Source organism: Staurois parvus, unplaced genomic scaffold (assembly GCF_062004578.1).
Source record: "Staurois parvus isolate SC_StPar_1 unplaced genomic scaffold, SC_StPar_1.0 ptg001642l, whole genome shotgun sequence".
Taxonomy (NCBI): domain Eukaryota; kingdom Metazoa; phylum Chordata; class Amphibia; order Anura; family Ranidae; genus Staurois; species Staurois parvus.
In genome coordinates, this window is record NW_028319438.1 from 2,346,958 (window position 1) to 2,372,181 (window position 25,224).

The 25,224-nt window shown below is 45.9% G+C and overlaps 1 protein-coding gene across 2 annotated transcripts in view; it reads right to left on the reverse strand.

The window, feature by feature from the left end:
- AP1S1 (adaptor related protein complex 1 subunit sigma 1) overlaps positions 1-25,224 on the reverse strand; it is a 95,670-nt gene that overhangs the window by 19,700 nt on the left and 50,746 nt on the right. For both annotated transcript variants that reach the window (XM_089663254.1, XM_089663253.1), the window contains exon 4: positions 12,951-13,088. In XM_089663254.1, coding sequence (XP_089519380.1) covers positions 12,951-13,088 — 138 coding nt within the window. The remainder of the gene's footprint in view (positions 1-12,950; positions 13,089-25,224) is intronic.

Sequence of the window (25,224 nt, forward strand, 5' to 3'; positions counted from 1 at the left end):
AGTACAAAGAGAACCAAAGTTCAGATTCTATGGAGTCACAAGAAAATGAACAGGTGGAGCCACCCTGAACAAAAATGTTATCAAAGGAAAGAAAGGTCAATGATCTTTGTGACAAGATAGCAAAAGCATATTAATAGCGTTGAGGGCCAAATTGTAAGAAGGCGAGGATACTTCCACCTCAAAATGTCCCGGGGTAAGATCCTCAAAGCCAAATAAGTGTGGTTTTGATGGTTATAGACCTTGCGAAAAATAGACTTCCTAGCTTTTTAGCATCGAAGGAGAATTGATTCAGAGAAGCTCCTTTCTCTCATAACCCGGACTTCAACAGCCAGGTCGTTAAAGCCATGAACCATGAAACAGCATTGAAAAAGAAAAAAATGGTCCTTGAGAAAGAAGATACTCTTGATCTGAAGAGCCAGGAGTCTTATCAGGCTGCAGTACCACATCTGCCAGGGTCAATCCAGAGCTATAAGAATAACCGCAATGCTCTCCATATTGATCCTTCAAAGCAGACAAGAAAGGAACTTCAGGGAAGGAAAATGCATTGAATAGGGTGTACTGGTCAACCTGGAGACAAATCTGGCCAGCTTGTAGTTGAACCTGGAGTACCGAAGGTTCACATCCAGTGCCTCCATCTACAACACAGTTACTGAACACCTTAGGTTGTTGGGGCCACTCCCTTGGGCCCAGACCCTGCTAGCTAAGGAAGACTGCCTGCCGATTGTCCATGCCTGGCTGGAAAACAACATTCTACAGAGAAAGGATCTGCTTCTGGTGTTTCAGTGATGGTTAATGTAGACAACTGCTTTGGCATTGTTTGACTGAATCTTGACCAGATGACCCTCTGGTCAGACAGTTCACTGCTGAAGGGACAGTAAAAGTGCCTGAAGGTCCAGGATTGGAAGAGGAGACAACTGCAACATCCAAATTCCCTACACTGCCTGCCCTGGCCTCCTTTCCAACCCAACAACTAGCATATATCATTAGGATCTTCCAAAACACAGGAAGGGAGCACCACATTAATGAGCGCTGAAACAGTCTATCAGTTTGGGAGTGATTGCAAAAGACTGACAGGTTCATCCAGCTAGGACTGGAGAGACTCTGCATCAGATTCTCAGCAACTGATGGCTTGGTGTCTGGTAAAGCTATGGACGGATTAAATCTAGAGTTGACAGATGAAGCTGTGAGGTCACTTTTCTTGCCGATTGGCCAAAAATCTCCTTAGACAGAACAGAACAGAAGAGGTGGCCACACCCAACAAAGCTAAGGAAAACTTTGAAGATGGCATCGACTCTTGAAGCAGAGGGCACAAAGATTCAAAGCTGCAAAAGTTGGTCAGACCAGCAAGCAAGCACACTGCCATCAGCTATAGAGCTTCATTAGCTATTTGAGATGTGTAAACTAGGGGTACCTGAACAGTACAACAACTTGCGGCATTGGGGGGTTAAGTGATCCATTTTCACTTACACCTGAAAGCCTATCGCCTGCTGAAAAAAACCTAACACACTGTATTTAAAATCCCACTCTACCAACTGCAGTTTATAAACGGAGCTGGTAGACAAGGGCTTAAAGCGGAGCTCCACTCAAAAGGGGAAGTTCCTCTTTAAGCCTTCGTCCCCCACTCTCCATTAGGGATTGGCACTTTTGGGGAGCGGGTACCCGAATTTGACAGGTACCCACTCCCACTTTCGCTACAATCGCCTAGGCCAGGGGTGGGCAACTGTGGCCCTCCAGCTTTTGTAGAACTACAAGTCCCATGAGGCATTGCAAAACTGACAGTTACAAGCATGACTTCCAAAGGCAGAGGCATGATGGGACTTGTAGTTCACCCACAGCTGGAGGGCCACAGTTGCCCACCCCTGGCCTAGGCGATCGGAAGCGGAAGTTGTCCTCCCCCCTCCCTCCCTGTAGTCTTCTGGGACATGTAACAGGTCCCAGAAGACTACGGGCCCATTAACAAAGCGCAGCGCTTCTCGCACATGCGCAGTAGGCACCCGGCTGTGAAGCCGCAAGCTGTCACAGCCGGGTGCCCACACTAAAAATGCCAGCGCCAGCGAGAGACGATGGCTGGTGAAACCAATGGGGGCGAGGACACTGCTGGACAGAGGGACAGGTAAGTGGCTGTAATTTAAAAGTCAGCAGCTACAGTTTTTGTAGCTGTTGACTTTTATTTTTCTTTTCAGGTGGAACTCCGCTTTAAGATTGCACAAATTATATAACACTACTTAAACCAAATAAACAAATGAAATAACCATTCCACAATATAGTGCCTAAATAATGCAATAAAGTGTCCATATGCAAATGAAAAGTCACTTAAAAGATCCTTAGTGGGATGCACTACATGAAAAAGTGCTATCTGAACTGTGTTTTACAACAAAGTGCTGTTTAAGCCGTGCTCTTCAACAAAGTGCTAGAGAGCTCCACAAAATATGACCACCCACCACAGGTAAGTCATATAGCGCTTGATGTCAAAACAGAGGGATTGCCATCCATAACAAACCCGGAACATTCGCCTTTTAGCACATCAATGATGGAATACATTCAAGGGTAAATAAAGCATATGGAAGACAAAGGGAATCCGCCATAGTGTAAAACTGCTCTATTTTGGTAAAAGACAAAAACTCACAATGGTCCCCACTCACATTAAACAGTGCTATTCCTTGCACTAAGGGTGAGAAATGAATCCATTATTGTCATTCCATCTCCTTCATAAAAAAAAAAAAAGTCTTCACACAAGGATAGCTAGTTACCATTATATGTTACTCCCTGGCTTCACATGCGGGTGCACTCTGGGTGATGAGGCCACCTCTGGCTGTGCACCAACGCGTTTCATCACTTTATCAAGAGGCGTTGAATGAATATAACGGATTTATTTCTCATGATGTGCAATATATCCTTAGTGCAAGGAATAGCACTGTTTAACCATATGCCGCCCAGGCACTGTATAAATACGGCGGCAGGGCGGCACGGCTGGGCAAATCCACGTTTTAAAACGTGTGTTATGTAAACAAGTAGGGGGCGCGCGAGGCGCGCCGCCGCCCTATCTGTCCCGCCAATCACAGCCGCGGATGTCAGTCGCCGGGTCACAGCCGGTCGTTACCGGCTATGTCCCGGCGATCGGCGGCAATCGCTGACAGAGAGCACAGCTGCAGTAGCTGTGCTTTCTGTCAGTTCCCTGACAGCTCCAGGACACGCTGATCGGGACAGAAGAGTTTCTCTCTCCCAATCAGCGGTGTTTCCGGCAGTACACACCCCCGCCCCCTAGTAAAACACTCCCCTCACACAGTTAACCCTTTCACTGAATAATAAACTTAACCCCTTCCTCCCCAGTGCCATTAGTACAGCGTCAGTGTTTTTTTTTTTTTTTTGCACTGTCTCACTGTATTGGTGTCACTGGGGATGTCAGTGACCCCAAGTCAGTACCCCCCCCAATGTCAGAATGTCCGCCGCAGTCCCGCCATAAGTCGTAATCGCTGCCATTATTAGTATAAAAAAAACCTAAAAATCCCAGTATCTTTCCCGCCATTTGTAAACGCTATAACTTTCACGTAAACCAATTAATTTACACGTATTGGTTTTTTTTTTTTTAGCAAAGACATGTCGCAGAATGTATTTTGGCAGAAATTTATGACTAAATTTGATTTATTTTTTTTTTACTGGACATGTTTTATAGCAAAAAGTCCAAAATATTGTTTTTTTTCCTCAAAATCGTCAGCCTTTTTTTTTATAGCGCAAAAAATCAAAAAACCGCACAGGCGATCAAATACCACCGAAAGAAAGCTCTATTTGTGTGAAAAAAAAGGACGTAAATTTCATTTGGGTGCAGCATTGCATGACCGCGCAATTATCAGTTGAATTAGTGCAGCGCCGAGTAGCAAAAAGAGGCCTGGTCATTAAGGGGGGGTAAATCCTCTGGAGGTCAAGTGGTTAATGTAAGTAGGGATCATTGTGAGTTTTTTGGCTTTTAATAAAATATAATCGTTTTACACTTTGACGGATTCCCTTTGTCTTCTGTATGCTTTACATGTGAATGTATTCCAACATTGAAGAGCTAAAAGGCAAATGTTCCAGGCTTATTATGGATGGTAAATCTTCTGTTTTGACATTTGCACTATATGACTTACCTGTGGTGGGTGGACATGTTTAGTCGGTGAGTTTTCTGGTGTAGTGGTGGTGGAGCTCTCTAGCACATTGTTGAAGAGCGTGGCTTAAGCAGAACTTTGTTGTAAAACACAGCTCAAATAGCACTTTTTCATGTAGTGCATCCCACTAAGGATCACTTAGGTGACTTTTTATTTGTACATGGATACTTTATTGGATTATCTGAGCCCCTTATTGTGGAATGGTTATTTCATTTGTTTATTTGGTTTAGATTAGCGATGTATAGTATAATTTATTAATGTACATACATCCAACAGGGTGCTGACATCTAGCTGCTGTATCAGTATTACCCTAGCACTGGTGATATTATTTAGAAAGTGCATAGCCTCCCTAGCGGTCTGATTATGTCAGTATTTCTGTGCTCAAAGCGGTACATTTTTTTGCATGGAAATATGTTGTTTTTTTATTGTAGGCCTGTAATTCTTAGGAATAACTCACTGAAATCTGTCCGAACAAGAGTCTAGTAAACATCCCGGGTATGATAAAATTTGAAACACAAAATCATAAATTATAATTTAATAAATAACCATAAAAAATAATAATATAATAAGTTTAATTCAATAATATAATCAAACCAAAAACACTGAAATGTGAAATATAGCGCCAAGTTCGCACATCGCTGAGCTCAGTCGCAGAATCGTTTTTCAGTGTCTGATGAGGAATTTCCCCCACGAATCATTATCACTCAATTCTGCAAGTGGTTCTGATTTACTATCGCTGTTCTCTAGCCGGTCTAAAACCGCTTTTGACCTAAAGGGACGCTTTTTGGACGCCATGGACGTTTCTCAGTTTCCAGGCAGAAAGAACAGTAAAAATGCAGGCAGGGCGCAGGACAAAGCACTCGGGACAAAATGTATGTGAAATGGTTTGATACAGGAATGTTATACTATGTGATTTTAGTGGATTTAGTGAATGTCGCTTTTTGACATTTTTAAATTTCCGGCCGGTTCCTTCCCCCGTACGTCCCGACGTCGCAGGGAACGGAACCCGGAAGCCGGATGCCGGCATCAGCCAGAGGAGATGGCCGGGGACACTGCAGGGGGGACATCGCGGGAGCGCAGGACAAGGTAAGTGCAGAAGAGATCCCGGAGCAACGCTGCAGAGTATTCCTGAGTGTAGCTCGGGGTTACCACTTGTGGTGCTGAAACTTTACCCCTACACTCGGGAATACCTCCAGGGGGGGTTAATGTCCTGGCTCCAGTAACTCAGTCCCTGCTAACAGTGTGACCCATGGGCAGTGCCCTCTCACCATTCCCTGGGGTATTGCTGTGAATTATAACTGTAGAAAGGGGCCCCCCTCAGTCTCTCCACAAAATGCCTCCAGAGATTCGGGAATACCGCCAGGGAGGTTAATCTTCACACTACTCCTTTGTAATATTTTTAGGACTTTCAGTTCTGTAAAGTTGGGGTTACCTACTAATTTAAAGTGAAGCAGTGTGTAAACCTGAGGAATTGCTTGCATGCGTAATGCCAAAAAATCATAAAGGGCACACAGCAAACCTAAAATTCCCCTTCAGCTCAGACATTTGGTTATGACCTGTCACCCCCCTGTTGTGAGGGATGCTGAGCCTCACTGACCAATACGAGCTGTTCTCTGCGATGAGGCAGTGATCAACTGCTGGATGTGGATGTCTACATTTGTCACCCCTAAGTGACAAGGTCCAAATTGGGCCCAAAGTGTCAATATTTTGTGTGGCCGCCATTATTTTCCAGCACTGCCTTAACCCTCTTGGGCATGGAATTCACCAGAGCTTCACAGGTTGCCACCGGAGTCGTCTTCCACTCCTCCAGGACGACATCACGGAGCTGATGGATGTTAGAGAACTTGCGCTCCTCCACCTTCCATTTGAGGATGCCCAACAGATGCTCAATAGGGTTTAGGTCTGGAGACAGTCTGGGCACAGCACCACCCTGATGTTATTCACCTACCCTGGGCTGTTCTCTCCAGTACCATCTTTAAGAGGGATTCCGGGCAGATCTTCATTGATTTATATACTGTGCATTACCCATGCGTATCTGGTGAGTGCGCATTTTAACTATTTGTTCGCCGCTCACATGGACTGCTGAATAACATATTACCAGGAATAACGTTGTCACCTTGCGTCGCAACTTCAATATTTATATTTTCTATATATTTATTATTCTTTTATTGACTTTTGGTATTATATTGAATATTATTCATATTATTTGATTTATAGTGCTGCACAATTTTACGCATATTAGGTCTGGAGACCTGCTTGGCCAGTCCATCACCTTTAACCTCAGCTTCTTTAGCAAGGCAGTGGTGGTCTTGATGGTGTGTTTGGGGTCGTTATGTTGGAATACTGCCCTGCGGCCCAGTCTCCGAAGGCAGGGGATCATGCTCTGCTTCAGTATGTTACAGTACATGTTGACATTCATTATTTTGTAAATAAAATATTTACAAAAATGTGAGGGGTATAATCACTTCTGTGAAATACTGTACTTACGAAAATGTTAAATAAAACCGTTCCCTTTTCATTACATAACTTATTTTAGACCCAGTCACATCATCACTGGGTCTCTGTGCAATGCAGGCAGAACATGGCTGGTGGGAGGGACTGACAGGGTGCTATACATAGCTTCCTGAAAAAGTTGACAGCAGCCTGCCTCAGTACTCCTCTTAAGAGCCCACTGCACTAATGCAAACAGCGGGTAAGCACTTGTAAGGAGTTGTGCAATATCAAATGCCTTGATGGGTGCATATCATTCTGGAGGAGTTGGTGTTCAGGTGCATTTGCATGCAGTCTACTCTAATGCCCACATGTGATGCTGAGTCTCCATGACGTTCAGGACAGCGATAGATGATACTAGAAACCCTGCAGTCAGGAAATGAGGTGGGCTCTATCTGGCTGCAGCTTCTAATGAACACTGAGAATCTCAGTGTGCAGTGAAATCAGAGCAAGCAATTTCAAAAGGAAAAGAATTGTACAACACGTCAGGCTCTTGCACACTCTTCCCTGCAGCTTTCTGCTTGTTCCCCTGTACAAGCTTTCATTTAGCAAGCTGGAGGAAGAGTGTACGGACTAGGAGTGCGCTGATCAGCCCACGTGGTCAATTGAGAACTAAAAGCCATCTGCTGTGTTGGAAGATGACACTTGTAGTTTATTCATTTACAGATTGCTGTGAATGAGGCAGCACAATGGGGCAGCACAGTGGCTAAATGGTTAGCACTTCCGCCTGGCAGTACTAGGGTTGTTGGTTCGAATCCCAACCACGGCACCACCTGCATGGAGTTTGCATGTTCTCCTGGTGCCTGCGTGGGTTTCCTTCGGGTACTCCGGTTTCCTCCCACCTCCAAAGACATGTTGGTATATTAATTGGCTCCTGTCTAAATTGTCCCTAGTATGTGTATGTATGAATATGAGTTAGGGACCTTAGATTGTACACCCCTTGAGGGTTAGGGACTGATGTGAATGTATAATATGTATGTAAAGCGCTGCGTAAATTGACGGCGCTATACAAGTACCTGAAATAAATAAATGAATGACACAGATACGTGGCCCAATTTTAAATGTAACAGTGGTTGTGGGGGAGAGGTTACCCCGCTCGCTGTCAAAAGGGAAGGGGTGAGAAGGGTGAGTGGGACAGGTATTGGGACATGTAAGATATTAACCAATTCAATACCCCTTCCTGCCCAGGCCAGTTTTCAGCTCTCGCACTTTGAATGACAATTGCGTGGTCGTACCACGCTGTGCCCAAACTACACTTTTATAACTTTGGTCACCAAAGTAGAGCTTTCTTTTGGTGGCATTTAACACCTTGACGCCGAGCACACGCAAATATGCGGCCTCTCTGTGTCTGGAACTTGACGCCGAGCGGCCGCATATTTGCGTGGAATTAGAAAATACAAATGTGCTGAGAGCACACGACCTGCGTGCTCCCAGCACATATGTTCGTGATTCATGGAAAGGTCCCGATCTCCCCTTTCGATCGGGACCTTTTCCGATCATGTGACCGCCGACAGCGAATCACGGCGGTCACATGACCCTAAAGCCCCGCCCGCCTCCCCTCTTAAAGGGCCGGGCGGCGCTGGCGCTAAGAAGTTACTCACCACTGGGTTTTATTATAGTTTGCTAAATTAACGAAAAGAGACCGAACATTTTGAAAAAAAAAACAAAACAATAAAATTTTGCAAAAAAATAATTGTTCTTCATAAATTTAGGCCGAGATGTATTCTGCTACATGTCTTTGGGGAAAATAACCAAAATTAGGATGTATTATTTAGTCTGTAGGAAAGTTATAGAGTTCACAAACTATGGTATAGATCTGAATATTGATCAATCCTGAAGTACTGACAGCCAATCTAATTTCTTGAGGTCCAAGAATGTCAGAATAGTACAGATATCCCCCAAATGTCAGAACAGTACAGATATCCCCCAAATGTCAGAACAGTATAGATATCCCCAAATGTCAGGACAGTACAGATATCCCCCAAATGTCAGAACAGTACAGATATCCCCCAAATGTCAGAACAGTACAGATATCCCCCAAATATCAAAACAGTACAGATATCCCCCAAATGTCAGGACAGTACAGATATCCCCCAAATGTCAGGACAGTACAGATATCCCCCAAATGTCAGGACAGTACAGATATCCCCCAAATGTCAGAACAGTACAGATATCCCCCAAATGTCAGGACGGTACAGATATCTCCCAAATGTCAGAACAGTACAGATATCCCCCAAATGACCCCTTTCTGCAAAGTAGACAGCCTGAGGTATTTAGTAAGAGGCATGGCGAGTTTTTTGAAGTTGTAATTTTGTCATTTTTTTGAAAAATGAAAAAATAAAAAAAACACAAGTACATTGTATAACTAGTGTGGTGGTGATCAGGGACACTGACTGGTGACAGTAAAGAAAAATAACAAATTTTGTTCAATTTTATATTTATTACATTTTTTGTAATTTTTTTCAATGATTTTTTTTTCAGAAACACTGACTAGAGTACTACACTGCTCAAAAAAATTAAAGGAACCCTTTGAAAACACATTAGATTTCAATGGGGAAAAATATTGTGCCAGATATCTATACTGATATGGACGGGGTGATATGTGAGGAACGTAAGGATGCCCCATTGTTTGATTGAAATGATCAACCTACAGAGGACTGAATTCAAAGACACCCCGAAAAACAAAGTGAAAAAATGATGCAGCAGGCGAGTCCATTTTGGTGAAATTTAATTGCAGCAACTCAGAATGGTCCTCAGTAGTTTGTATGGCCCCCACGTGCTTGTATGTATGGCTGACAACGTCTGGGCATGCTCCTAATGAGACGATGGATGGTGTCCTGGGGTATTTCCTCCCAGATCTGGACCAGGGCATCACTGAGCTCCTGGACAGTCGGAGGTGCAATCTGGCGGCGTCTGATGGACTGAATCATGATATCCCAGAGCTGTTCTATTGGATTTAGGTCAGGAAAGCTTGGGGGCCATTCAATGGTATCAATTCCTTCATCCTCCAGGAACTGCCTGCATACTCTTGCCACATGAGGCCGGGCATAGTTGTGCATCAGGAGGAACCCAGGACCCACTGCACCAGCGTAGGGTCTGACAATGGGTCCAAGGATTTCATCCCGATGGCTAATGGCAGTCAGGGTGCCATTGTCTAGCCTGTAGAGGTCTGTATGTCCCTCCATGGATATGCCTCCCCAGACCATCAGTGACCCACCACCAAAACAGTCATGCTGAACGATGTTACAGGCAGCATAACGTTCTCCATGGCTTCTCCAGACCCTTTCACGTCTGTCACATGTGCTCAGGGTGAACCTGCTCTCATCTGTGAAAAGCACAGGGTGCCAGTGGTGGACCTGCTAATTCTGCTGTTCAATGGCAAATGCCAATCGAGCTCTATGGTGCCGGGCAGTGAACACAGGGCCCACTAGATGTCGGGCCCTCAGGCCACCCTCATGAAGTCTGTTTCTGATTGTTTAGTCAAGGACATTCACACCAGTGGCCTACTGGAGGTCATTTTGTAGGGCTCTGGCAGTGCTCATCCTGTTCCTCCTTGCACAAAGTAGCAGATATTGGCCCTCCTGATGGGTTAAGAACCTTCTATGGCCCTGTCCAGCTCTCCTAGAGTAAATACCTGTCCCCTGGAATCCCCTCCATGCTCTTGAGATTGTGCTGGGAGACACAGCAAACCTTCTGGCAATGGTACATATTGATGTGCCATCCTGAAGGAGATTGACTGCCTGTGCAACCTCTGTAGGGTCCAGGATTCGCCTCATGCTACCAGTAGTGACACTGACCCTAGCCAAATGCAAAACTAGAGAAAAACAGTCAGAAAAGATGAATGGGGGAAAAAAATGTCAGTGGCCTCCACCTGTAAAACCATTCCTGTTTTGGGGGTTGTCTCATTGTTGCCCACCTACTGCACCAGTTGTTAATGTCATTAACACCAAAGCAGCTAAAACTGATTACCAGCCCCCCTCTGCTACTTACCTGACCAGATCAATATCCCAGGAGTTTCACTGACTTGACACTATACTCTGATTAAAAATTGTTCCTTTCATTTTTTTTTGCACAGTGCATAATGTTACCATAGTAATATTGTACTACTCTGGGGAAGTGATCAGTAGTTTTTTTCTTTTTACACGATGATTGCTTTCAGCAAAGAATTTTCTGATTGGTCACAGCGGTCACATGGTACTGGCAACAAGCCGGTACATTGATCTGTCATCAACTGTGTCCGAGGTACACAACAGGTGACCGATCTCACCACAGCGTGGAACCGTGGGCACGTGTGATCCGGGACGTCATAGGATGTCCACCCGGATGGACGAGAGTCCCGCTCAGCCTTCATTTTGCTATTGCCCAGGCGGGAACAGGTTAAACCCTAAACATAATTATACAGGACGTGGTTATTACACTTAAACATTTTGTTTACCTTAATGCATGATTAGCATTGATAATCGCCCCCCCCCCCCTTATACTTACCTGAGCCCTTATTAAATCCAGCAGTGTGTATGTCTGCAGCTCTTCTCGCTGTCTCTTCCAGGTCTCATGGGCAGCAGGAGCCATTGACTCTCCTTGCTGTGAATCAAAGCCAGTGACGAGTGAAGGGGTGGGGCCAAGACCAGATGTCTGTGTCTATAAGTGCAGATATCTGGGATCAGAACCGAGTATGGAGGTGGACCCCCCCCCCCCATAGGAAGTGTTTTCCTATAGGGTACCACTGAGGAGGAGCCAAGAGCTCCAGCAGAGTATCCAAGAAGAGGATTTTCGGGGGCCGTTCTGTGCGATTTAATTGCACAGAGCAGGTAAGTATAAACCTTTTTACTATTTTAAAGAAGTTCTAATGACTTTTTACCTTAATGCACTGCATGCATTAAGGTAAAAAAAAAACAAAAAACTAAAAAAAAAAAAAAACACACTTCTGCATGCCCCCTACCCCAGGACCCCTTAAATATGCCCTAGCCCGATCTCAATCCAACGCTGTGCACAAGAGCAGCGGCTCTCTCGGCCTCCTCATTAGCGAAGAGACAGCAGTGGGAACCAAAGGCTGTCAATCACAGCCAGTGAGGAGGGAGGGGCCAAGCCGCACTCTGTGCATCTACGGACACATGCAGCGCAGCTTGAGAATAAGCACGCACGAGTGCCCCCATAGCAATCAGCTTGCAATGGGGGCACTCAGCGGGGGGGGGGAAGCCAGGAGCGCAGGCAGAGGACCTGAGAAGAGGAGAATTGGGGCCGCTCTGAGCAAAACCATTACACAGAGCAGGTAAGTAGAACGTATTTTCTATAAAAACATAAATATTGCTCCTTTACAATCACTTTAGGTTTAGTGCAGGGGTGGGCAACTGTGACCCTCCAGCTGTTGAAGAACTACAAGTCCCACGAGGCATTGCAAAACTGACAGTTACAAGCATGACTCCCAAAGGCAGAGACATGATGGGACTTGTAGTTCACCAACAGCTGGAGGGCCACCCCTGGTTTAGAGCATCGGTCAACTTTAAAAGGAGTCGGTGAGGATAAAAAGGGGAAGGCGCCATGGCTACTTGGCAGTTCCTGCATTGTCTGCACTCTTCTGCTTTTACTTTGCCAGCTAGTGATGGCAGATCATGACCACGGCCCCGGAGCCTGCACCTTTACCAGAGAGTGGTCACTGCACTCCGATGGTTTTCTTTAACAACATCACAGCAATAAATACATCAACTTAATACAAAGATTTTCTTTTTCCCTTTTTGTTGAGTGCAGGTAGGTAAACTCGAATGTATAAAATTTCATCACTATCGCCAGGTGCTTCTATTACCCAAAATCCTCAGAACAGCTATAATCTCTGCACCCCCCCCCCCCCCCCCATATAATTCAGCCCCCTCCTTCCCTCCATTCTGCCTTCTCATTACTCTCCCTTGTTACTTCGGCGCCTACCACCCATTCATCATTTCATTCAACCACTTTCTCCGTATCATTGAACTCCACAGCGTGCACCTGATCCCCCCTCCTCCACCTTCCCCAAATCTGTGCCCCCCTCCGCTCAGACAGCCATAATCTCCCCGCCACACATGCTCGAGCTCTCCCTCCCCCCCCCCCCCCACCGCCCCCCTGCTCCAGTGTGGAAATTTCTTGTGATGAAAGTGAGTGGGTGGGAGTCACTGAGCTGTGACAGGACAAGAGATGTGTGATTCATCCACTGCAGAGAAAAGGAGGAGGGAGCAGGGAGACACAAAGAGAATGGAAAGGAAAAAAAAGAGCCAACTGAACAGCTGAGCAGAGAGACTAATGGAGGCCGGGGACGTGAGAGGAGAGAGAACTCAGAAAACTTGTCACCTCTTGTAACATGTCTGATTGCTCGATCGCTTTCAGCACGCTCTTTTTCGACGTGTCTTGGATTTCGCCCCCCATCAGGAACTCGTCCAGGATGAAGTAGGCCTTCTCAAAGTTAAAGATGATATCCAGCTCACACACCTGTAGGAAAGAGAAAAAGAAAGGAAACAGGTTAGGGTGATAAAGGAGTACATAAAATGCAGCAGTGTACCATTCAAAGAGACCCTGTTACCTTGCTCATACAAAGTCTTGGTAAAGGCAATGCCCTCCCACCACCACCCATGTCACAGTTGCCATCGAGATATCCTGTGATGTCACCACTTCAGTCATGTGACAGGTGCTTGGGAGCTTCGAGATTGGCCGCTAGGTCTGAGCAAATGCTTGACGGGAGGTGGTCACATGCTTCCACATAACCCAAACTACTGGGTATTCTGCAGTGGCAGTCATGGAAGATGCCATGGAACACTGGAAAGGCAAGAATAAAATAGACGGAGGGGGGCATCTTTATGCAGACCATCACTTTGCCTATTACGGCAACATATATTCACCTCTCCAACCCTACACTGCCATTCCTTCCTCTATCACAGTGGTTCTCAACCTGTGGGTCGTGGCCCCTTTGGGGGTTGAACGACCCTTTCACAGGGGTTGCCTAAGACCATCGAAAAACACATATTTCCGATGTGTAAATACAACCGTTCCTAACCCCGGAAACCACTAAGCAACTTATTCACTCCCTTGTCATATCACGCGTCAACTACCGTAACTCCCTCCTCATTGGCCGACCTCATCGCAGGCTATCCCCCCTCCAGTCTATCATGAACGCTGCTGCCAGACTCATCCACCTTACTAACCATTCTGTATCCGCTCTCTGCCAATCCCTCCACTGGCCTCCACTCAGTGTCCTCCATCCCTCTCTGCCAATCCCTCCACTGGCCTCCACTCAGTGTCCTCCATCCCTCTCTGCCAATCCCTCCACTGGCCTCCACTCAGTGTCCTCCATCCCTCTCTGCCAATCCCTCCACTTGCCTCCACTCAGTGTCCTCCATCCCTCTCTGCCAATCCCTCCACTGGCCTCCACTCGAGTGTCCTCCACCCCTCTCCTCCAATCCCTCCACCCCTCTCTGCCAATCCCTCCACTGGCCTCCACCCCTCTTTGCCAATTTCTCCACTGGCCTCCATTCAGTGTCCTCCACCCCTCTCTGCCAATCCCTCCACTGGCCTCCACCCCTCTTTGCCAATCCCTCCACTGGCCTCCATTCAGTGTCCTCCACCCCTCTCTGCCAATCCCTCCACTGGCTCCCAGTTGCCCAACGGATAAAATTCAAAACACTAACAATGACATTTAAAGCCATCCACAACACTGCCCAATTTACATAACCAATCTTATCTCTAAATATCACCCAAACCGTACACTCCGCTCCTCACAAGACCTCTTACTCTCTAGCTCCCTTATCCCCTCCTCCCATGCTCGTCTCCAAGACTTCTCCAGGGCGTCACCCATCCTCTGGAACTCCCTACCCTAATCTATCAGACTATCACCTACTCTACTTGCCTTTGGGCGATCACTGAAAACCTTTCTCTTCAGGGAAGCCTATCCCGCCCTCTGCTAATTCTGATATCCTCTACTCTTCCAACCACTCCATCCCCCACAGTGACTACCTACTGTACCATTCACCACTCCCTCTTAGATTGTAAGCTCCAAGGAGCAGGGCCTTCTAATCCCTCTTGTATTGAACTGTATCGTTGCTGTATTGTCTCCCATTATATTGTAAAGCGCTGAGCAAACTGTTGGCGCCATAAATCCTGTATAATAATAATAATAATAATATATAAATCCTGTATAATAATAATAATACTAATACTTTGCAATGAACTTATGATGAAAAGTCAGCATCTTGATAATATCCACAAGCAAACCTTCTTTATTTCCAAGAAACTACCAGCTGAAAACACATTTATATTTTCAGTAGATTTTATGAACTGTTCCTTAAAAATCTTTCCTTCCTCTATGACAACTATGACCAAAATACCCAGTGTCAGGGTATGAACATCTCCCAGTCACATGGCAATGACCTGCGTGCTCCCAGCACATATGTTCGTGATTCATGGAAAGGTCCCGATCTCCCCTTTCGATCGGGACCTTTTCCGATCATGTGACCGCCGACGGTGAATCACGGCGGTCACATGACCCTTAAACCCCGCCCGCCTCCCCTCTTAAAGGGCCGGGAGGCGCTGGCACTAAGAAGTTACTCACCACTGGATTTTATTATAGTTTGCTAAATTAACGAAAAGAGACCGAACATTTTGGAAAACAAAAACAAAACAAATATGTAAAGCGCTGAGTAAATTGATGGCGCTATATAAGTACCTGGAATAAATAAATAAATGTATCCAAACTCAGGACCAGGGTCAGGAACAAGAGAAATTAAAACAAAAAGGATAATAGACACTAATACAGAACCATGAAATACATCATATTTGGACTGTTCTGCAATGTATAAATCTGCTTGAAAATATCCTAACATATCACAAATCTACAGCAACAAAGTTCCACCTTTCATAAATATAAATCTGTCCTTGAGCTCCACTCAGTGACTTTGCCTAGGCTGAGATGACGTCATGAGTCTGCACCAGGCAGGCAGAAATATTCTCTCATTCCCCCTCCCCGGTCTTTACATAGACAGTACAGTGTAACTTTGTAGAAAGTCACAAGGTGGTAAGCTGAAGCAGAGGCTGAACAGTGTGAGACGTTTGTAAACACAGCCACCATAATTCACATGACTGAGCCAGTATCTCAAGTCAGGAGGTAGATGCTGATCCAGAATGATGCCCAAACAAAGATGGCTCGGTCCTTCTGAACAGGAAAGCGGATAACGGCATTGTTGCAAGGTGTATGGTGATCTCTGTGAGAGGTAATAAATACAGGTTACGTTCAAGTATGTATCCTTAAAGCGGAGTTCCACTCAAAAGTGCAAGCTCCACTTGTTTGGCTCCCCCCCCCCCTCCACTGCCATATTTGGCACCTTTTGGGGGGAGCAGGTACCTGGGTTTGCCAGATACTCTCTCTCACTTCCGGCTCAGTTCGCCGTGGCAAAGTGAGCCAGAAGTTCCGCCCCCTCCTCCATCCCACAGTCTCCTGGGAAATTTCACATGTCCCAGGAGACTGCCGGACCAATTAGGAGGTGCAGCGCGACTCGCGCATGCGCAGTGGGCACCAGGCTGTGAAGCCGCAAGCGGTCACAGCCTGGTGCCCACAGTTGAGATGCCGGCACCGTGGAGGAAAGAAGGGGAGAAGGGACCTCGTGGGTGAGCACATTGCTGGACCCTAGGACAAGTAAGTGTGCGTTTATTCAAAGTCAGCAGATACAGTTTTTGTAGCTGCTGACTTTTAATGAACATAAAAATGGCTGGAACTCCATTTTAACTCAAAGAATACCTTCTAATGTTCTCAGCCTCCATTTCTTTTTTGCTTCTGTGATCCAACTTCCTGTTAGAGGGTGACTACATTCATTCTCCCCTATATGTAGAATGTAGCCACCCTCTCTTGCTCACTCCCAGGATGGACTATGGGATCTGAAATGTCTATAGAGCAGTGCACATGACTGCAACATTATTATTATTATACAGGATTTATATATTATTATTATTATACAGGATTTATATATTATTATTATTATTATTATACAGGATTTATATATTATTATACAGGATTTATATATTATTATTATTATACAGGATTTATATATATATTATTATACAGGATTTATATATATTATTATACAGGATTTATATATTATTATTATTATACAGGATTTATATATTATTATTATTATACAGGATTTATATATTATATTATTATTATACAGGATTTATATATTATATTATTATTATACAGGATTTATATATTATTATTATACAGGATTTATATATTATTATTATTATACAGGATTTATATATTATTATTATTATTATACAGGATTTATATAGCGCCAACAGTTTGCTCAGCGCTTTACAATATAACGGGAGACAATACAGCAACAACACAGTTCAATACAAGAGGGATAGGAGGGCCCTGATCCTTGGAGCTTACAATCTAGGAGGGAGGGGCTAGTGGTACAAAAGGTAATTACTGTGGGGGATGGACTGGTAGAAGGAATAGAAGATTCCATTATTAGCTGAGGGCAGGATACGCTTCCCTGAAGAGATAGGTTTTCAGAGATCACCTAAAAGTGGGCAGAGTAGGCGATAGTCTGATAAATTGGGGTAGAGAGTTCCAGAGGATGGGGGAAGTCCTGGGGACGAACATGGGAGGAGGAGACAAGGGAGCTAGAGAGCAGGAGGTCGTGCGAGGAGCGGAGAGTACGGTTTGGGTGATATTTGGAGACAAGATTGGTGATGTAATTTGGGGCAGAGTTATAAATGGCTTTATATGTTATTGTTAATGTTTTGAATTTTATCCATTGAGCAATGGGAAGCCGGTGGAGGGATTGGCAGAGAGGGGTGGAGGACACTGAGTGGAGGCCAGTGGAGGGATTGGCAGAGAGGGATGGAGGACACTGAGCGGAGGCCAGTGGAGGGATTGGCAGAGAGGGATGGAGGACACTGAGTGGAGGCCGGTGGAGGGATTGGCAGAGAGGGGTGGAGGACACTGAGTGGAGGCCGGTGGAGGGATTGGCAGAGAGGGGTGGAGGACACTGAGCGGAGGCCAGTGGAGGGATTGGCAGAGAGGGATGGAGGACACTGAGCGGAGGCCGGTGGAGGGATTGGCAGAGAGGGATGGAGGACACTGAGTGGAGGCCGGTGGAGGGATTGGCAGAGAGGGGTGGAGGACACTGAGTGGAGGCCGGTGGAGGGATTGGCAGAGAGGGGTGGAGGACACTGAGTGGAGGTCAGTGGAAGGATTGGCAGAGAGGGGTGGAGAACACTGAGTGGAGGCCAGTGGAGGGATTGGCAGAGAGGGATGGAGGACACTGAGCGGAGGCCAGTGGAGGGATTGGCAGAGAGGGATGGAGGACACTGAGCGGAGGCCAGTGGAGGGATTGGCAGAGAGGGATGGAGGACACTGAGCGGAGGCCAGTGGAGGGATTGGCAGAGAGGGATGGAGGACACTGAGCGGAGGCCAGTGGAGGGATTGGCAGAGAGGGATGGAGGACACTGAGCGGAGGCCAGTGGAGGGATTGGCAGAGAGGGATGGAGGACACTGAGCGGAGGCCAGTGGAGGGATTGGCAGAGAGGGATGGAGGACACTGAGCGGAGGGATTGGCAGAGAGAGATGGCAGATATGGAACGGTTAGTAAGGTGGATGAGTCTGGCAGCAGCGTTCATGATAGACTGAAGAGGGGATAGCCTGTGATGACACTTATTCTGAAATATGAACTGTCTGTACTGCTCTGTTCCCTCCACACTGTCTGCTTTAACCTTTAAAAACTCCCACAATTGCACTGCAGCCGGTCGTGGCACAGCCCCATTCACTTGAATAAGTTGCGATCGGTGGTGGTACTGCATAACAGAGAGCAATTTTTGCCGCAGAATGTGCACAACACCCTCCGGTGGCTGTGTTGGGTTTAGAGGGGGGCAGTAAAACCGCAGCTCAGTTGCCTATTTTGTTACTGACCCTCGGCCACAAGTGTGAATGAGCCCCCCCCAGGCAGTCGTATGTGTCCACAGCTACCTGTATGCACTAACCAGCAGAGGAGATTCGTCCAGCAACACCGTTTAGCCTGGATGGAGAAATCTATGGATTATCTCTCAGCTCCCACAAAATGTATATGGCTAGCAAGAAAGTGCGAACAACAACCAAAGGAAGCATTATGAGGAGCCAGGACAAAAGGTAGACGGGAATAGGACCGCATAATGAGAGGGATACAACGGCACGGGGACGACGGAGAGTGTGTTGTCAAGCATGATGGAGGGATTCAAGGACAAGCTGCAGAAAATCTGCTGGTGGATGTATAAAATACGAGGCGTTTAACCCACATCTTCTCAACAAAGACGTCTTCTCAACCACGTGTACATTCAAGGATGAATGCACTGATCCCTTTTGACAACTCCCCCCCGTCCTGACCTAAACGCCATGCTGCCATTGCTTCATTGGTGTGCATGTAGAAAGGAAGTGGCAGTAAGAGGTTGCAGGAGATCACCAGCGCTAAAGATGAAAATTAGGACTTTATCAAAACGTATTTGTCTTCTTCAGTAAAACCTTGGATCTTTCCAAGCAGCTCATCGGGCCATTCCTTTTGAGTACACATATAGCTGTGATTTGCTGCAATGCAATCTATGAGTCGGCCGACTGATCAAAAATAAATGCACCCCCCGCGTGGTCAATATCTTTCAACGGGTTTTAACCTCCCTAGCGGTCTGATTATGTCCATATTTCTGTGCTCAAAGCAGTACATTTTTTTGCATGGAAATATGTATTTTTTTTATTGTAGGCTGTAATTTTTAGGAATAACTCCCTGAAATCTGTCCGAACAAGAGTCTAGTAAACATCCCGGGTATGATAAAACTTGAAACACGAAATCATAAATTATAATATAATAAATAATCATAAAAAATAATAATATAATATTAAATTTAATTCAATAATATAATCAAACCAAAAACACTGAAATTTGAAATAGAGCGCCAAGTTCGCACATCGCTGAGCAAAGTCGCAGAATCGTTTTCAGTGTCTGATGAGGAATTTCCCCCACGAATCATTATCACTCAATTCTGCAAGTGGTTCTGATTTACTATCGCTGTTCTCTAGCCGGTCTAAAACCGCTTTTGACCTAAAGGGACGCTTTTTGGACGCCATGGACGTTTCTCAGTTTCCAGGCAGAAAGAACAGTAAAAATGCAGGCAGGGCGCCGGACAAAGCACTCGGGACAAAATGTATGTGAAATGGTTTGATACAGGAATGTTATACTATGAGATTTTAGTGTATTTAGTGAATGTCACTTTTTAACATTTTTAAATTTCCCGCCGGTTCTGTCCCCCGTACGTCCTGACGTCGCAGGGAATGGAACCCAGAAGACGGATGCCGGCATCGGCCAGAGGACATTGCAAGGGACACTGCAGGGGAGACATCACGGGAGCGCAGGACAAGGTAAGTGCTGGAGGGATCCCGGAGCAACGCTGCAGTGTATTCCTGAGTGTAGCTCGGGGGTTACCGCTTCTGGTGCTGAAACTTTACCCCGAGCTACATTCGGGAATACCACCAGGGGGGTTAAAGTGTATCAAAACTCAAACACAACAGTATATTACAGCAGATCCATCCTGATATGTGGTGGCTGCATTTGATTTCTATTGTCAGGCTTATTTTTTTTCACCTGGTGATACTGCCGGTGACACACACTGGGGTTGATTTACTAATGCAGGCCATACATGGGTCGAATTCCGAACGATTTTTCGTCCGAAAATCAAAAACGTTGTTGGCTCGGTAATCCGATGGTGCCGAGTTTGAAAATCGGCTGACCAAGTCATAAAGTTCACCCTATGTAACAGGCGAAAACTTCTGTTCCTTTCAGGTCACGGCTCATGCGCACATTCTTTTTGGAAAAACGATCGTATGATTTGACCATCATGGAGTCAAAAATTGGTCGTTTTTCACAAATTTTCCAGCATGCCCGATCACTGAAAAGGGGAGGAACCACGAAAATCGGCTGGTGCCATTGACCCACTAACAGAGCGAAAAACGGCTGATTATTCTTAGGTCCGATTTTCGGATGAAAAAAAATCGGTCGGATTTCGACCCGTGTATGGCCGGCATAAGACTGGAGAATGCAAAATCTGATGCAGCTGTGCATGGGAGCCAATCAGCTTCTAACTTCAGCTTTTTAAATTAAGCTTTGACAGATACCGTATATACTCGAGTATAAGCCGAGTTTTTCAGCACATTTTTTGTGCTTAAAAACGGCCCCCTCGGCTTATACTCGAGTCAACGTCTCCAGGTGTGGGCGGGATGACATGCCGTCCCTGTCATCTGGACACACCCCCGGGATCAATCCTCGCCGGTGATTGGCCGCCGGAACTGTAGCTCAGGAGAGGCACACAGGCGCCCAATCACCGGCGAGGAGGTGGAGCTTGGAGAGGAGGAGCCGAGCGGCACCGCGAAGATCGAGCGAGTGAAGAGGAGGAGAGCGGCCGGAGAAGGAAGACATCTGACCGGTAAGTGTGTACCATGGGAGAGGGAGGGAGCGAGCGAGCCCAGGCTGGAGCAGGGGTCACTATTCCTCTCCCCACTGACACCAACGATGGGGCACTATTCCTCCCCCCACTGACACCAACGATGGGGCACTATTCCTCCCCCCACTGACACCAACGATGGGGCACTATTCCTCCCCCCACTGACACCAACGATGGGGCACTATTCCTCCCCCCACTGACACCACCGGTTTATACTCGAGTCAATCGTTTTTCCCAGTTTTTTGTGGTAAAATTAGGTACCTCGGCTTATATTCGGGTCGGCTTATACTCGAGTATATACGGTATGTGCGGTGTCCTTGCTGCTGCAAATATGCATTATGTGGGCAACAGGTCAAAAAGGTTGTTAGATTTGGAAATTAAAAGTTTTCTCGCCCAAGTAGCTAATCTACAAATTGCTGTATACATACAATAAACATGTTACGGCAAAGCAAGCAAGTAAAAAGCATGCAAAGCAAGCAAGTAAAAAAGTGTGAATGCAACAAAAAAAGCAAAAAAAAAAAAAAAAGCCTTCTGGGTGCAGCCCCTCCCTTTTTACTTATCTGAGCATGATCCTGATCCAGCGCTGCACTGGCGGTCCCTGCTCTCTCCACTCAATGGATAGAGGCTGACAGCCCGAGAGGAGAGAAATGCCGATAACCAGCATTTCCCTGTTTACATGTGATTGGACACAGCTGATCACATGATCGAGCCGGCATCTTCGGCTCTTTCCGTGGATCGGCAATCCGCTGTGTCCTAGGGACACAGAGCACCGCGCTATGCACTCCGGGAGCCACGCATGCACGGTTAGAATGGAAGGACGTCATATGATGTTCTCTCAGAACGAGAGAACCACCTTGCGTCCCTCATATTACTATATGGCGGGCGGGCGGGAGGCGGTTAAAGTGAAAGGAGGACTTCGGCTTTACGTTTTTTCTTTACCTTCCCTCGTTATTCAATTAGAATGATTCACTTAGTCCTTCATTTGAATTGACAGGTTGACTTTACTAAGCAACATCCACCAGATCCTCCACCTGATGAGATCACCGATGGCAGTGTTTATATAAAGCCGCGTATGCTCTCTCCGCACAACAAGCAGGATCGCTGCAGGCGCTGATCAAAAGGTTGACTGAGAAGCACGGCGAGGGGAAGACATCAAGAAAGGATGCCAAGGGTACAGCAGGTTTGCTGAAAGGTACATTAAAAAACAAGAGGCATCGCAATATGTCACTGCATCTAAACAAACGCTTCTGTGTTTCATGTCACAGACAAACAGTAGGAGCATTACTCACAAAGAATTCCTATGAAGTAGGGACTTGGCGTTCCCTCTACGATGGCTACATTACACAAGTTTAGAAAACCTTGATCCCCCAGCTAGTCTAGTCCCTGATTGATGCGGTCACCTTATCCATTAGTGCCAAAATAACAGTGGGGTGGGGGGGAGGGATAGCTTCTTGACACAGGCACTGATATCTCCTACAATGATCTATCGCTCCTTCCCCTGGTACAGCCAGTACAAAATATTCCACCTGTCCAGTTATGGGGCGAGAAAGTGACCCTTTCCCATGTGGTGGGCTTCACAGTGGCTAAATGGTTAGCACTTCCGCCTGGCAGTACTAGGGTCGTTGGTTCCAATCCCAATTTGCATGTTCTCCCTGTGCGGGTTTCCTCCGGGTACTCCAGTTTCCTCCCATACTCCAAAGACATGCTGGTAGGTGAATTGATTCCTGTCTAAATTGTCCCTAGTATGTGTATGTATGAATGTGAGCTAGGGACCTTAGATTGTACACCCCTTGGGGGTTAGGGACCTTAGATTGTACACCCCTTGAGGGTTAGGGACCTTAGATTGTACACCCCTTGAGGGTTAGGGACCTTAGATTGTACACCCCTTGAGGGTTAGGGACCTTAGATTGTACACCCCTTGAGGGTTAGGGACCTTAGATTGTACACCCCTTGAGGGTTAGGGCCCTTAGATTGTACACCCCTTGAGGGTTAGGGACTGATGTGAATGTACAATATATATGTAAAGTGCTGCGTAAATTGATGGCGCTATATAAGTACCTGAAATAAATAAATAATGTGGTGGTGCTAAAGTCTAGTAGACATTTGCTATGCACAGACACGGTCCCTTGATACTTCGCTACACCCCCACTGTCCCCATGATGTCACTGCTTCTTCTAGGCCAGGGGTAGGCAACCTGCGGCTCTCTAGCTGTTTTGGAACTACATTTCCCATGAGGCATTGCAAAACTGACAGTTACACCTATGGCTTGCAGAGGCATGATGGAACTTGTAGTCCTGCAACAGGTGGCGAGCCGCAGGTTGCCTACCCGTTCTAGGCTCTAACACCATAGGACACCAGGTATTTTGTTTTGGTGGGGGAGTACGATGGAAGAAGGAGCAGTGGGGGAGCACCGATGAGGAGGGTACCAGTGGGTGGACAGGGTTTTACTGAATGGAACAAAGTGAGTGCTTCTCAAAAAGTGTTCACCTTTACAGAAAATCTGTTAAGGTGACCTATCATCAGACCCCTCCCCCCTCCTTACCCCTCAGTCCTGCTGTACTTACCTCCCATGATCCTCAGCTGTCAGGGCTCCCAAAAGACAGACTCTCTGTGAGCTGAAATCCCTGCTATTTTCTCTCCTCTCCATACTGCATTGTTAGACACGCTGTGCCTGCGTGGCTTGCCTCCATGTACTCCGGTTTCCTCTCACACACCAAAGATGCTGGTAGGTTAACTGGATCTGGTCTAAATTGGCCCTAGTATTTATTTTTTTTCATGTACTTATATAGCACCGTCAATTTACACAGCACTTTACATATATATTGTACATTCACATCAGTCCCTAACCCTCAAGGGGTGTACAATCTAAGGTCCCTAACTCACATTCATACATACACATACTAGGGACAATATAGACAGGATCCAATTCACCTACCAGCATGTCTTTGGAGTGTGGGAGGAAACCAGAGTACCTCGAGGAAACCCATGCAGGCACAGGGAGAACATGCAAACTCCAGGCAGGTGGTGCCATGGTTGGGATTCGAACCAACAACCCTAGTACTGCCAGGTGGAAGTGCTAACCATTTAGCCACTGTGCTGCCCAATGTGTATGTATGAATGTAAGTTAGGGACCTTAGATTAACATAATAAACCTTTTTAGTGTTCAAAAACAGTGTAAAGCATGAACCCCCCCAAAAAAAGTCCATAAATACTTCTCCAATTTCTTGAAAAAAATCACTGTATCAATATAATAAACCTTTTTTGTGTCCATAAACAATGTGAAAAACCACCCAAAAGAAATCCATAAATCCTTCTCCAATTTCTGTAAAAATCTCTGTATGACTTCAATAATTGCCGTGCACCTCCAAAGAAAACTAAAAGTGCATTATCCTCAAAAATGATTAAATACATAAGTAATTACCCAAAATAATTCCTTATTGATTTCGTGCACCAATCACACAAATCGTGACCACACTAGTGATAGTGAAACACTGTGCACTATTATTATATACACTTCTCCATGACAATCAGTGTACACTTCTAAGTGGCTTCATCACCCTTACCATAATGCAAAAATGAGTAAAAAGCTCATTATATTCAGTGATTTTTTAAAAGAAATTGGAGAAGTATTCATGGACTATTTATGGACAATATACAGTTGCAAGAAAAAGTATGTGAACCCCTTGGGATTACGTGGAGTTTTGCATGAATTGGGCATAAAATGTGCTCTGAACGTCATCTAAGTCACAACAATAGAAGAACACGGTCTGCTGAACATAATACTACACAAACATTAGATGTTGCCATGGTTTAATTGCACATAACATGTAAACATTCACAGTGCAGGGAGGAAAAAGTATGTGAGGCCCTAGCTTAATGACTTCTCCCAGAGCTAATTGGAGCCAGGAGTGAGCCAACCTTGACTCCAATCAGTGTGATGATATTGGATGTGTTGCTGACAGCTGTCCTGCCCTTCAAAAACACACACCTGTTTTGGGTTTACTGGTTTCAAGAAGCACTGTCTGATGTGAACCATGCCTCGCAGAAAAGAGCTCTCAGAAGACCTACGATCAAGAATTGTTGACTTGCATGAAGCTGGAAAGGGTTACAA